General features: G+C 48.9%; 1 protein-coding gene and 1 pseudogene across 1 annotated transcript; both read right to left on the bottom strand.

Annotated features, from left to right (window-relative positions):
* Positions 1-437: 437 nt before the first annotated feature.
* Positions 438-5,902, bottom strand: LOC111530184 (gap junction gamma-3 protein-like). The gene is made up of 3 exons (XM_031936121.1): positions 5,821-5,902; positions 2,720-2,856; positions 438-1,184 (listed from the first exon to the last, which is right to left on the bottom strand). Exons 1-3 carry the CDS (start codon positions 5,900-5,902, stop codon positions 438-440), a joined length of 966 nt encoding a protein of 321 aa, XP_031791981.1.
* A 414-nt stretch (positions 5,903-6,316) lies between these two features.
* Positions 6,317-12,537, bottom strand: LOC111530150 (annotated as a pseudogene).
* Between the last annotated feature and the right edge of the window lie 1,490 nt (positions 12,538-14,027).

Genomic DNA, 14,027 nt, shown 5'->3' with positions numbered 1-14,027 from the left:
ATTCTCCTGCCTCAGTCTCTCAGGTAGCTGGGATTACGGATGCCCGCCACCATGCCCAGCTAGTTTTTGTAGTTTTAGTAGACACGGGGTTTCACCATGTTGGCCAGGCTGGTCTTGAACTCCTGACCTCAAGCGATCCGCCTGCCTAGGCCTCCCGAAATGCTGGGATTACAGGCGTGAGTCACTGCGTCTGGCCCAGTTAGTGCTTTCTGACAGAGCAATTTCTCCAAAGTTTTCAACTTGACATAATCAACATAACCATCCTGTGTATTAGGGCATGGCAGGTCCTTCACTCCTTCAGCTCTTTTGTTTAACCAGTACCTCGACTTGGCCATATCCACAGGTCGGGGAGGTCAGGAGTTGTCACCCCTAGTCACTTGGGCTGTGGGGCACATGGTCTCTGAAATGGAACAAGGCTGACCAGACCGACAGATGGCTCACAGTGTCTGCTGGAGGTTCCTTTTGCTGCTCAGGGCCAGGGCATGGCTGGAGGAAGAGGCCCCACCCAGGAAGTTCCGCAGGGGCTTACACAGTCTTCCCAGACCCAGAAGCACAATCTCCAAAAGAGTGAACAAGAGACGGAACCCACTGACTCTAAAAATGGCTTTTAGAAAGATGATCTTCTCCGAGGGGCGGGAAAAGGTGCAGGTTAATCTATATGGGCAAGGCTCTTGGCCACATGCAAAGGAGCTGGGCATCTGGAACCCATACAGGTGGTACTGCAACCCTGGCGCTGTCCCCTCCAGGACCAGCTGAGCTCCCAGCTGAGCCACGTAAGCCCACAGCAGCCTGAGGCTTCCAGCCCCTGGGGTATCTCTGCTGCTCTCCCCTCCCTGGATCAGGGTGTCCTCTTCCTCCTTCCCCTTTCCTGATAATTCCCAGTGACAGATCACGTGATACAGAGTGAAACGCATGTAGAGGACGTTGGGTACAGCCACCAAGATGACCTGGAAGATCCAGAAATGCAGCGGGGAGAGGGGGTGGAAGGCATCAAAGCAGGCAGCCTTGCAGCCCAGTTGCTGGGTGTGACACACGAATTCACTCTGCTGATCGCCATAGACTCCAGGCCCACTGGCAGCCAGCAGCACAAGGCGGAATCCCAGGAGCTGGGGAAGCAGGAGGCGCCCCACGGGGTGGGGGGTGGAGAGTGCCAGCCCTTCTCTGTCAGCCGCCGCTGCAGGAACCTGCTACACCACCTGTTAGGGAGCTTTAAAAAAAGATGATTATACATTATTGATTTTTTTTTTTTTTTTTTGAGACGGAGTCTTGCTCTGTCACCCAGGCTGGAGTGCAGTGACCGGATCCCAGCTCACTGCAAGGTCCGCCTCCCGGGTTTACGCCATTCTCCTGCCTCAGCCTCCCGAGTAGCTGGTACTACAGGCGCCCGGCACCACGCCCGGCTAATTTTTTTGTATGTTTTTTAGTAGAGACGGGGTTTCACTGTGTTAGCCAGGATGGTCTCGATCTCCTGACCTTGTGATCCGCCCGTCTCGACCTCCCAAAGTGCTGGGATTACAGACTTGAGCCACTGCGCCTGGCCGATTTTTTGTTTTTAAAGACATCTGTTGCCCAGATTGGAGTGCAATGGTGTGATCATAGCTCACTGCAGCTTCCAACTCTTGGGCTCTAGCAATTGTCCTGTCTCAGGTTCCTGAGTAGCTGGGACTACAGGTGCATGACACCACGCCCAGCTAAGTTTTATTGTTTTTATAGATATGGGGTCTTGCTATGTTTCCCAGTCTGGTCTCAAACTCCTGACTTCAAGCAATTCTCCTGCCTTGGCCTCCCAAAGTGCTGGGATTGCAGGTGTGAACCATTGCACCAGACTACGAGTGTTTTTTTTTTTTTTTTTTTTTTTGACAGAGTCTTGCTGTGTCGCCTAGGGTGTAGTGCAGTGTCACCATCTCCGCTCACTGCAACCTCTGTCTCCTGGCTTCAGGCGATTTTCCTGCCTCAGCCTTCTGAGTAGCTGGGATTATAGGCGTGCGTCACCACACCTGGCTAATTTTTTGTATTTTTAGTAGAGATGGGGTTTCACCATGTTGGCCAGGCTGGTCTTGAACTCCTGACCTCAGGTGATCCACCTGCCTTGGCCTCCCAAAGTGTTGGAATTACAGGCGTGAGCCACTGTGCAGGTATATGTATTGATTTATGACTTTGCCTGTAACTTCTGCCTCTCTATTCTCCTTGTTTGGCACCCTGCAGTAAATGCCTCAGTTTCTCTCACTGGAATCCAGACGTCAGTGTTTGCAGCACCCGGCGGGGGGACCCAAGTTCGGTGAGGTAACAGACGTCCAATGGGGGTGCTGTCATCCCGCGGAGGTTTTCCTCTATAATAAAAGGCAGGAATTGGCTGGGCGCGGTGGCTCACGCCTGTAATCCCAGCACTTTGGGAGGCCGAGGCGGATGGATCACCTGAGGTCAGGAGTTGTAGACCACTCTGGCCAGCATGATGAAACTCCGTCTCTACTAAAAATACAAAAAATTAGCTGGGTGTGGTGGCGGGCGCCTGTAATCCCAGCTACACGGGAGGCTGAAGCAGGAGAATCGCTTGAACCCGGGAGGTAGAAGTTGCAGTGAGCTGAGATCGCGCCATTGCACTCCAGCCTGGGCAACAAGAGTGAAACTCCGTCTCAAAAAAAAAAAAAAAAGAAAAGAAAAGAAAAAAAAGAAGGCGGGAATTGTGAGAGTTGTGCGAGGAAGACCGGATGACCCTTACCTCATGGCCTTTGCATCCAGGCTTTGAGCCAAATTCCCAAGGACTGGATCCTAACACTTGGCTGCAACTATTTCTTTGACCAGTAGGGGGCAGGCAAAAGCCATAAAGAATCCGGCCCAGAGCTGATGGGAACCTGCCTGAGAAAAAGACCTCTTATTGTTTAAGCCGGCAGTCCCCAATCTCTTTGGCACCAGGGACCGGCTCCGTGGAAGACAGTTTTTCCACGGATTAGGGAGGGGAATGGTTTTGGGATCATTCCAGCGCGTCCTGTTTATTGTGCATTTTATTTCTATTATTATTACATTGTAATATATAATGAAATAATTCTACAACTCGCCATGGTGTAGAATCAGTGGGAGCCCTGAGCTTGTTTTCCGGCAACTAGATGGTCCCATCTGGGGTTGATGGGAGGCAGTGACAGATCATCAGGCGTTAGATTCTCACAAGGAGCGTTCAACCTACATCCCTCGCATGCACAGTTCCCAATAGAGTTCATGCTCCCATGAGAATCTAATGCAGATGCTGATCTGACAGGAGGCGAGCTCAGGCGGTAATGGGAGCAATGGTGGGGTGGCCGTAAATACAGATGAAGCTTGGACCCTGCAGCTCACCTTCTGCTGTGTGGTTCAGCTCCTAACAGGCCATGAACGGGTACCAAGGGTTGGGGACCCCTGCCTCAGACTATCTTGTCTCTGCCTGGCAGACTCTCCTGGGGCTAGTTCCCAGGTAGGCTGGAAGAATGATGCACACTGAATCAGGCAAAATACATCAATCAGGTATAGCCAGGTATACATATGTTAAGGTCCTCTTCAGTTTCTCTGAGCTTTGCTTTTTCAACCTTCTTTCCCAGTAGAATTCACTGTCCCGGCCAAGGGGTTGTTCTTGGTCATCAGAAATATTTAGTGTTTTCATTGCCTTTGCTTATGCATTTATTGATTCATCCAGAAATTATGTATTAATTACCTATTGTATTAATATGTGCATTTATTTATTTATTTTTTATGTTTTGAGACAGGGTCTTGCTCTGTTGCTCAGGTTGGAGTACAATGGTACAGTCATAGCTCACAGCAGCCTTGACCTCCCATGCTCAAGTGATCTTCCTGCCTCAGCCTCCCAAGTCTCTGGGTCTACAAGTGTGTGCCACCATGCCCGGATAATTTTTTTATTTTTTTAAATGTAGAACCAGGGTCTTGCTATGTCACCCAGACTGATCTGAAACTTCTGGCTCAAGCAGTCCTCCCACTTTGGCATCCCAAAGAGCTGAGATTACAGGCATGAGCCACCGTGCCCCGACTTATTGTATATTTGATTCTCTGGTAGGCACTGGAGACTCAAAAGAACACGGTATGTAAAATTCCATTCTGTATGGAAATCTTTTGACCTCGACTTGGCAAGCTCTCTTAGGCCTCCACATCTCTCTGAAATCCGAATTGCTCCAGAAAGTTTTCCCTGGGTATCTCAGTAGCCCTGTGTGCCTCTCCTCCTGCCCCACACCTGACCAGGACTTGAATCCTGTGGCTTCTCCCTCCTCCTTCATCATCATCCATGTTTCTCTTGTTATAGATGAGGTCACATCTCCTATTCCAATTTTCCTTAGCCCTGGTATGATCATGTGGATTTTGGTTTCTTCGTTGATCTGAAATGTTTAACTTTCACCTTTTATTTGCTCCAAGTGTCCTCATATTTTCACATACCACACGCTGTATTTTTCCCTCTTGATTATTTGCATTTTCTTTATTTGAGACAGGGTCTTGCACTGTCGCCCAGGCTGGAGTGCAGTGGCGAGATCTCAGTTCACTGCAACCTCCACCTCCTGAATTCACGTTATTCTCCTGCCTCAGCCTCCCCAGTAGCTGGGATTACAGGCACACGTCACCAAACCTGGCTATTCTCCTGCCTCAGCCTCCCGAGTAGCTGAAATTACAGGCACACACCACCACATCCGGCTAATTTTTTGTATTTTCAGTAAAGTCGGGGTTTCACTATGCTGGCCAGGCTGGTCTCGCTCTTCCGACCTTGTGATCCACCCTCCTGGGCCTTCCAAAGTGCTGGGATTACAGGCGTCAGCTACCGCGCCAGGCAACTATTTGCATTTTCTTTCTGGAACTTGGCTACTGTTCAGATAGGATGTTTTAGCCCCGGAAGGGGAAAAGATGGATTTTATGTAGACTTAAAAAAAAAAAAGTAATTTCTCGGCTTTGATTTTCAAATTGGAGTCGAAGTGTTAAAACAAAAAATTGTAGCCTTCAAATTTAGGCTTTCATGAAAGATAAGATGATTAACTCAGAATTCTAAAGGCTGGGAATGACTCTTCTGTGGAACCCAGCTTGGAGAATGGAGTTTGGAATAATCCAGAGTGGGAGGCTGAGCATAGAATATGAAGCAAGTTCTTGTCACTAGACGCAGTGGCTCACGCCTGTAATGCCAGCACTTTGGGAGGCCGAGGCAGGCAGACTACTTGAGGTCAGGAGTTCAAGACTAGCCTGGCCAACATGGTGAAACCCTGTCTTTACTGAAAATATAAAAATTAGCCGGGTGTAGTGGCTGATGCCCGTAATCCCAGCAACTTGGGAGGCTGAGGCAGGAGAATCGCTGGAACCTGGGAGGTGGAGTTTGCAGTAAGCTGAGATTGCGACACTGCAATCCAGACTGGGCAACAGAGCAAGACTCCTTCTCAAAAAAAAAAAAAAAAAGAGAAAGAGAGAGAGAAAAAAAAGAAAGTTCTTGACCCACAGGAAGGAAAAGCACAGACACAGGCAGGTGAGCCTTCATGAGAAGGTCAGGGTGAGAGCTCTGCTGTGTGTTTGGGGTTGATAACTGTGTGTGGCGGTTGGTGACTCATTTGAGGACACTCACTCGCAGGGACTCAGAGGGAGTCTGAGAACCTCAGGGCCAATTCCTGCTTCCTTGAGCTGTACCCTAGAGAGCTGAGGGCTCTCAAATAAGGTTTGGCTGGTGGGCCAAGGCCAACATGGTGTGGAGATGTGGAGCAGCTGGAGTGGAGGGCTGGGTCTCCCAGAGAGCCAAGAAGTGTGGGGAAACTGAGGCACAGAAGAGGCTTGGGTTTGTGTGAAAGAGCTTGCAGGGTTCTAGCACCTCACAGCCAGAGCGGCCATGGCTATGCCTGTGGATGTCAGCAGGGGACACCTGAACAATCCCTAAGGGACAGCGGATCCGGGCCATGCTTGGAATTGCTCAAGTCAGAGTGTCCAGGAATCATGACCTCCAGGGGAAACCAAGAGTTTCAGATGAATCCAGTGCTTGGGAGCGGGACCAATGAGAAAATCAAGTCACATTTCTACAGGATTTTACAGTTAATACTGTTCTCTGTCATGCTAGACAAAGAGAGATGATTATTTATTAGCTTCTATAGATTAGACAATGGCAGGCAGTGGTTCGAAGCGAGACGATTTTTGGGTCCGAGTCAGCTCAGGGCAGGCATCCCAGTCTTTGGTCTCCAAATCCACCTCCTGTCTGTCTGCCCACACTGTTCCTTGGGCCTTGAATTGACAGTGATTTCTGTGGTTCAGCTCCCATGTCAGGCAGGAAGGGCAGCTACTAGGGCTAAGATCCCACATTGCCTCCAGCCCTTGCTTCCTACCTGGCCTCCCCGGACTCCAGCAGGGGCTGGGCCAGGCTGCTGTGCTGCACGTGGCAGGAGTAGGGGGCTGTGTCCTGCAGGGCCACACACACCAACAACCAGGTCAGGTAAGTACCATTTCCACCGTCAAGAACATCTCCCGTAGCTCAGGCTCCTGCGCCTCGCCGGCTCGAGTCCAGTGCACATCAATTTTCCCTGGGTAGAAGTCGTAGGCCAGGCACTTGAGTTTCTTCTTTTCCCCTGGGGCCTGGTGGCTGGTGTCCATCACAGAGGGAGGATCTGTGGAAGGGGAGAGCGTGACATCGCAGGCTTGAGGTCGACTTCTCCCCGCCCAGGTCTCTTCCCACCCCTACCCCTGGCTGTCAGCGATCAGCAGAGCTCTAAGCTCTGTTCCTGTCACCCCCTTCCCTTCCTCCCCCGTCCCCCGCCCCATCACTTTCCAGAAGATCAGGGAAGGCTGACGCTTTCCCTCATCCTTCTCTGTTGGATCATGGAATGTCCCGGCTCCCCTCTCGCCCATTCCCCACCCCACCCACGTATTCACTCTGACGGCAATAAATTGTGAATGCTCTGTGCACTTTCCAGTGTTTTCCTACATCTCAGTGGGCTTTGGAGTTTTCCTCTCCCCCATTCTCAGTCCAGCTGCTTAGTTCAGCCCATGCCTCTATCCAGCAACCGCTTCCCTGCAGCACTGCACAATCCTGAGTCTCACTATGTCTCCAATCCAAGTCTCAGCTTGCAGCCATCAATCCCGCTCACACTGGCTCGCTCTTGTCCTTCCGGGGCTGACATTTTACACACCTCCCTTCTCTCCACCACCTAGTTGGGAGGCATCATTGTAGAGAGAAACAATGATGGGATTTGGAAACCGAAATCTGGAATTTGAGTCCTAGCTCTGCCTCTTTTTTCTTTTCTTCTTCTTTTTTTTTTGAGACCGAATCTTGCTCTGTTGCCCAGGCTAGAGTGCAGTGGCATGATCTTGGCTCAGTGCAATCTCAGTCTCCTGGGTTCAAGCGATTCTCATGCCTCAGCCTCCTGAGTAGCTGGGATTACAGGTGCCTGCCACCATGCCAGGCTAATTTCTGTATTTTTGGTAGAGAAGGGATTTCATCATGTTGGCCAGGCTGGTCTCGAACTTCTGACCTCAAGTGATATGCCCGCCTTGGACTCCCAAAGAGCTGGGATTACTGTGTGTAAGAGGCAGAGCTGAGCTAGCACGCCTGGCCCCAGCTCTCCAGCTCTGCCTCTTACACACAGTGTTACCCTCACCTGTCTCACCTCCAGCTCCTCTTCTCTCAGTGGGTGATATTTTGGGAAGCCTACCAGTGAATTGGTGGCTTTCCTGGCCAGTTCTGCCTGAAATTTTGATGTCCTCCCAGGAAAGAAATGAATCCTAGAAGTTGAAAATTGGGGGTCTGCGTGACTTACACGGATGGAGGAGATTGGCCTAAGATGCTCTCTGAGCTCCCAGCCTGAGATCATGTTGGTTTTTCCCAGCTCAGTACTGGAGAGCAGGAAGCAGTGAGTACCTTGCTGGTCCAGGATATTTTTGGTGTATTTCAGGTACTTCTGCAGAGTCTCAGGGCACTCCTCCTCCAGGTAAGCCTTGGCCCGCTGCACATAGACTGGTTCTGCCTCCCACTTCTGCTTGGTGTTCTGGGCTTCTGGGACCAAGGGGACCCAGGCTGGGATTTCTTTGTTGAATTCAACGTAGTCCTTTCCATCATAGGCATTCTTCCAGAATGCTCCAGTGCTTCTGTTATTCTGGATCTCACAACCAAATCTTTCCTACAAGGCATGAGACCCTGAAACGTCCCCCGACACCACAGGGAGCCAATCAGCCTCGTGCCAACTCCATCTGAATAACTCTTAGTCCTGCACTCTTCACACCTCAATAGGAGGAAAGGCTTTTGCAATCTAAGCATGCAGTTCTGTAATCACGGCATATGATTTTACCTGGATGTACAGTTGGCAGAGAGTGGCAAAGACTACATGGATTGGCATTCAGGCCAATTTGAGATGAAATACGCATTCCTGCCAGCCAGAGAAGTTAAGAGAGCTACAGGCTGTGGGCAGATTTCTATCTCTTCTGTAGCATCTCCTTTTATGTGTTTGAACTTACAGGGAGTGCTTGGGAACCTGTCACAACCACACCAAAGTACGTTTCCGAATTTGATAGAAATTATTTGTGATTTCATACGAGGAAAGGAAGGCTCTCCTTTTCTTTCAGTTTTAGGTGGAGTTTATATCATCACCTAAATCAACCTAATCTGATCATTCCTTTTTTTTTCTTTTTTTGAGACAAGTCTTATTCTGTTGCCCAGGCTGGAGTGCACTGGTATGATCTCGGCTCACTGCAACCTCTGTCTCCCGGGTTGAAGCAATTCTCCTGCCTCAGCCTGCCGAGTAGTTGGAATTCCAGGCATGCAACACCATACCAAGCTGATTTTTGTATATTTAGTATAGACAGGGTTTCACTGTGTTGGCCAGGCTGGTCTCAAACTCCTGACCTCAGGTGATCTGACTGTCTCGGTGCCCCAAAGTGCTGGGATTACAGGCATGAGCCACTGCGTCTGGCCTGATCACTTCTTTCTTCCTTTTTGGTGTGTGATATTTTTATCCCAAATCTCTAAAGTCCCAACCTTCTTGCCCATTAGCAACAACTCTCAGAAATGGACCTCCTAGGGCAGGGGACACAGCCTCTTCATTCTGATTATAAAAGCAGGTGTTTGCCCAGCACTGCTTGGTGCTGTTGGCACAGAAACTGACAGCTCTCAAGCTGTCTGGGCTCATGTCCCAGGTCTCTCCCCGCCCCCACCTGGCATGTTGCATGAGCTGGAGCCAGTCACCTCCCTGGGCCTCTATTTCCTCACCTCTGAAACAGCAATGCCAAGAGCACGGTTTCAGGGGGCTATTCTGAGCATTATATATGCTCATAGATGGGTCTGGCACAAAGTAAGTGCTCAGTAAATGTCAGTTACTCTTATTTCCTAATACCCTGTGTTCATCTCTTCATCCTCCTTCCTCGTAATTATCCACTTTGACATTTCTATTCCTGTCCATCAAAACTTCTCCCAGTGTCTTTCCTGATCACCTGTGCCCCCTCCTCTCCTATGGCTGACACACAGCCCGGGCCATTTTCCTTACCAAGCCCTCCCATCCCTCATCCTTCAAATGTCTGCTTATCTCTTGCCTCCTTTTGGAAACCTTCAGATCCCATGTAGCACCTTGGGCACTTTTGTACTTAGAAACCCATCTTTTGACACCCACTCTATGATAATTTAACACCAGCAGTTCACCAGGCCTGGGGCTGGCTGCCTTGGGGCCGGCAGTGTGGTTTAGCAGAAAGAGTGCTGGGCCAGGGGCACAGGGACCGTCTCTGCACAGGCTCTGCCACCAGCTCCTCCAACCACAGTGCAGGTGACCCTTCCTGGGTCTATATCTTATGGACAGGAGGAACTTTAGGAACAGCCTGCGGTTTTGAATCCAGCACTTCCTGAGCCCTCAGCAGGGCTACAGTGTGTGCCACGTGCTTTTCTCTGTTCATTCCACAAATTTCAATTGAGCCAATGCTGGCTGGACCCTGTCCGAGGCGATGGAGCTGCAAGGGAGATTAGGACAGACTGTGACATAGTTAAATATTACAAACTTGTTTGGAGGTAGGTCTCAATGCTCCAGTGTTTGCAAATTTCGACCAGATATTTTGGGAACGTTTCACTGTCAACAGCTGGGACGGGCGGAGCCACCAGGTGAACCCAGGTCTGAGTGACTTTGAGAGTGGCTCACTCTCCAGGCAACCTCTCTGAATAGGGGTGAGTCTGATGCCTTCTCACCGGGAGATCAGCCTCTGATGGGTGGGGTGTGGAGGTGAGAGGTCAGAGCTTCCTGGATAGGAAGTGACTCTGCCATCACTTCCTGTGGGAGCTGAGGCCTGGAATGAGGATGGGGCAATCGATGGGGAAGTGGGGAGCACCTGTGCTGTGGGGTGGGCAGGATGCGGACATGTCTGTGTTTCTGCTGTGCCTCCTGTTCCTCTGCTGGGATTGGGACTATTTCCATCCTGCTGACCCCTTGCGAGTCACACTTGGGGGGCTGCCTCTTGGGTTAGACCTTCCACTCCCACGGTCTGTTGTTCACTGACCACTACTGTTGTTGTAATACTCCATGATGTTATTCAGGGTCTCCATAAAGATGTCCTCCCTGGCCTTCTGAAGTTGGTTCTGCTTCTCCCAGTCCTCTACTCCTTCCACGTGTCTTCATGGTTCCAGGGCTTAGCCTTCCCGTCTTCACTGTTGTAGTGGAAGAATGCATGGTCATTGAGGAAGACAACGCCCTGCAGCTTGTGGGTGCCTTTGCTAGGCCTGGACAGCCCAGTGTAGAGATAGGTCAGAGAGTAATGACCTGCAAAAGAAAAGACTCTGAGGGCTGGGGTCCATGCAAGGGTGTCCCATTGTGGGGCTGCAAAGGGCCAGGAGGGGAGGCTGGCCACTGACCTCTTCCTCCCCAGCTCTCTCCTCTGCTCTCAGCTTCACACCATCAAAGCCTCATTCAAGGAAACAGGCTCTGCTCTCATGCTGGGGATGATATTTCAGAGACCATTCTGTGCCTTCACTACAGAGTTTAATCTGCTTGGCACAGAAGAAGATAATGTTTTTCAGCCTCCTTATAGATAGATTGGAACCATGTGACTGAGTTTTGTCAAACAAGAATGTGAGTGGAAGTGACTGATGTCTTTCTTCTGGTCCAAGAGCCTACCACCTGGCTTGTCCCTACTGTCTCTTATCCCTTTAGTTGATGACTATGGAGGCCACAGGATGAAACAGAAGAATCCCAAGATGCAAACAGCCTGGATCCCTGAGTCACCCTGTGGAGGAGAGGAACCTTGCCCAATCTGCATTGAACTTCACATGAGAAATAAACATTTCTAGTCTAACCAGACAAATACATATAGTTAGAAAGTGTAGGAAGGCGAATTTACTAAACAATTCAAGAAGTGACCCAGAATGGATCAGCATAAGGTAAGGCTAGGATACCTCTCAGAATTCCTGGCACTGTACCTTGTAGTTTGGTACAAGATGGAAGCTGAGAGAGTGGGACATTTCCACAATTAGTTCCATAGTCAATTTAGAATATAATTTATGTGATTGTTAGTAATGTTGGAGGTCATATGGCAGATTTCTAATTTAAGTACTGAAGTCATTCTTGCTCATGAGTTTCTGAATGTGATTAGCCTTTAAATCAGACCTTGAGTAACACAGATTACCCTCTACAATGTGGGTGGGTCTCATCCAATCAGTGGAAGGCGTCAAGAGAAAAGGCTGAGGTCCCCCAGTGAAGAAATAATTCTGCCTCCAGAGACTGCCTTTGGACTCAGGACAGCAACACCAACTCTTTCCTGGGTCTCCAGCCTGCTGGCTTGCTTTGCTGATTTAGGACTTTTAGCCCTCAGAATTGTGTGAGCCACAAAAAATATTAAATAAAACTCCTCCCTTTCTCTGTTTTGTATGTACATACACATATATATGTATACATATATACATATATTTAGTGTATATAATATATTTATATATAAAATGTGTAAAAATTATCTATGTATAAATATATACATAGCGTATATATGAATATACAATGTATATATGAATACATATATGAATAAAAATTTAGCCAGGCATACTGACATCTGCCCATAGTTGCAGTTATGCAGGAGGCTGAGGCAGGAGGATCACTGGAACCCAGCTGTGATGGTGCCACTGCATTGCAGCATAGGTGACAGAATGAGACTCAGTCTTTTTTTTTTTCTTTTTGAGAGGGAGTCTTGCTCTGTTGCCCAATGTATATGAATATGCAAACAGCCTGGATCCCTGAGTCACCCTGTGGAGGAGAGGAACCTTGCCCAATCTGCATTGAACTTGACATGAGAAATAAACATTTCTAGTCTAACCAGACAAATACATATAGTTAGAAAGTATAGGAAGGCAAATTTACTAAACAATTCAAGAAGCGACCCAGAATACAATATACATTGTATATTCATATATACATATGTGTATGTTTATACAATATATATTAGTTTTGTTTCTCTGGAGAACCCTGAATAATTCAGATTTGAGTGCAGAATGGGATTAATATTATAAATGTGATTATTATAAAACTAACATGAAACACCTATTCTGACAATTTGTAAATGAGACAGCAGGACAGGCACCATTCTTACCATCCTGTCTGCTTGGAGGGTTCTGGGCAAGAGGCACAGGTGTTATCCTGAGTCCTGGGGCCCTGCCCAGGGGAGATGATTCTATAGGCCAATGGGAGTGCCAGGACGGGCTCCTCGCCTGACAGTAAGAAAGAAGTATGCACAAGCCAGGCTGGGCAGAGATTGTGATCAGTGAGTCTACACACATGTTATACAAATTCAGAGCTGAGACAGTTGATCTCTGGACTGAGGCTTTGTGTGTGCCTGGGGCGGAAGGATGCCAGTGGGTGGGAGGTGTGTGTGATGGGTGGCAGGTGTCTGGGATGTGTCACCTTTCCAGTCTATTATGACACTCTCTGGGGTCACTTGGGTGTTGTCAAACTAGACTTCATCCCTGCCTTCTGGAAAAAGCCTCGACATGTCCAGGACGTGGACCTGGGTAGTCCCCAGCTGGTATGTATGCCTGATGTGGTGGTAGGGTATTCATAGTCAAACAGAAGATAGGAGGATTTATGAATATTCAAGAAGGAGACCCACATGCATGCAAATTAGGTTCACATGTATGAAGCATACAAGTAAACATGCAACCTGTGATTGTTAATCCTCAGTGTCAGCCAGGCATGGTGGCTCATGCTTGTAATCCCAGCACTTTGGGAGGTGGAGGGGGCCAAATCACCTGAGGTCAGGAGTTCGAGACCAGCCTGGCCAAAATGGCAAAACCCCGCCCCTACTAAAAAACTACAAAAATTATCTGGGCATGGTGGTGGGGGCCTGTAGTCCCAACTACTCAGGAGGCTGAGGCAGGAGAATTGCTTGAACGTGGGAAGCAGAGGTTGCAGCGAGCCAAGACTGCGCCATTGTTCTGTCTCAAACAAAACTGTCAACTTGATTGGATTGAAGGATGCAAAGTATTGATCCTGGGTGTGTCTGTGAGGGTGATGCCAAAGGAGATTAACATTTGAGTCAGTGGACTGGGAAAGGCAGACCCACCCTCAGTGTGGGTGGGCACCATCTAATCAGCTGCCAGTGCGGCCACAATACAAAGCAAGCAGAAGAATTTGAAAAGACTAGACTGGCCTAGACTCCCAGCCTACCTCCTTGTCCCACGCTGGATGCTTCCTGCCCTCGAACATCAGACTCAAGTTCTTCAGCTTTGAGACACAGACTGGCTTCTTTGCTCCTCAGCTTGCTGATGGCCTATTGTGGGACCTTGTGATCGTATGAGTTAATACTCCTTAATAAACTCCCCTTTACATATACAGCTATCCTATTAGTTCTGTCCTTCTAGAGAATCCTGACTAATACACAACCCATGTTCACTTTAGGGTGGAGAATGAACATGTAAATCCATTTTAATTAGGTCCTATACGTAAAAAGGTAAAATGTAGGTCAAAAGTCCTCTTTTTTTCTTTTTTCTTCCTCCCTCCCTTCCCTTCCCCTCCTCTCCCCTCCCCTCCTTTCCTCTCCTTTCCTCCCTCCCTCCCTCTTTCTCTTTCTTTCTTTCTCTCTTTCTC

Source organism: Piliocolobus tephrosceles, chromosome 8, assembly GCF_002776525.5.
Source record: "Piliocolobus tephrosceles isolate RC106 chromosome 8, ASM277652v3, whole genome shotgun sequence".
Lineage (NCBI taxonomy): Eukaryota > Metazoa > Chordata > Mammalia > Primates > Cercopithecidae > Piliocolobus > Piliocolobus tephrosceles.
Note: the sequence above shows the minus strand (reverse complement) of the source record. Positions and strands in the feature narration are given on the sequence as shown.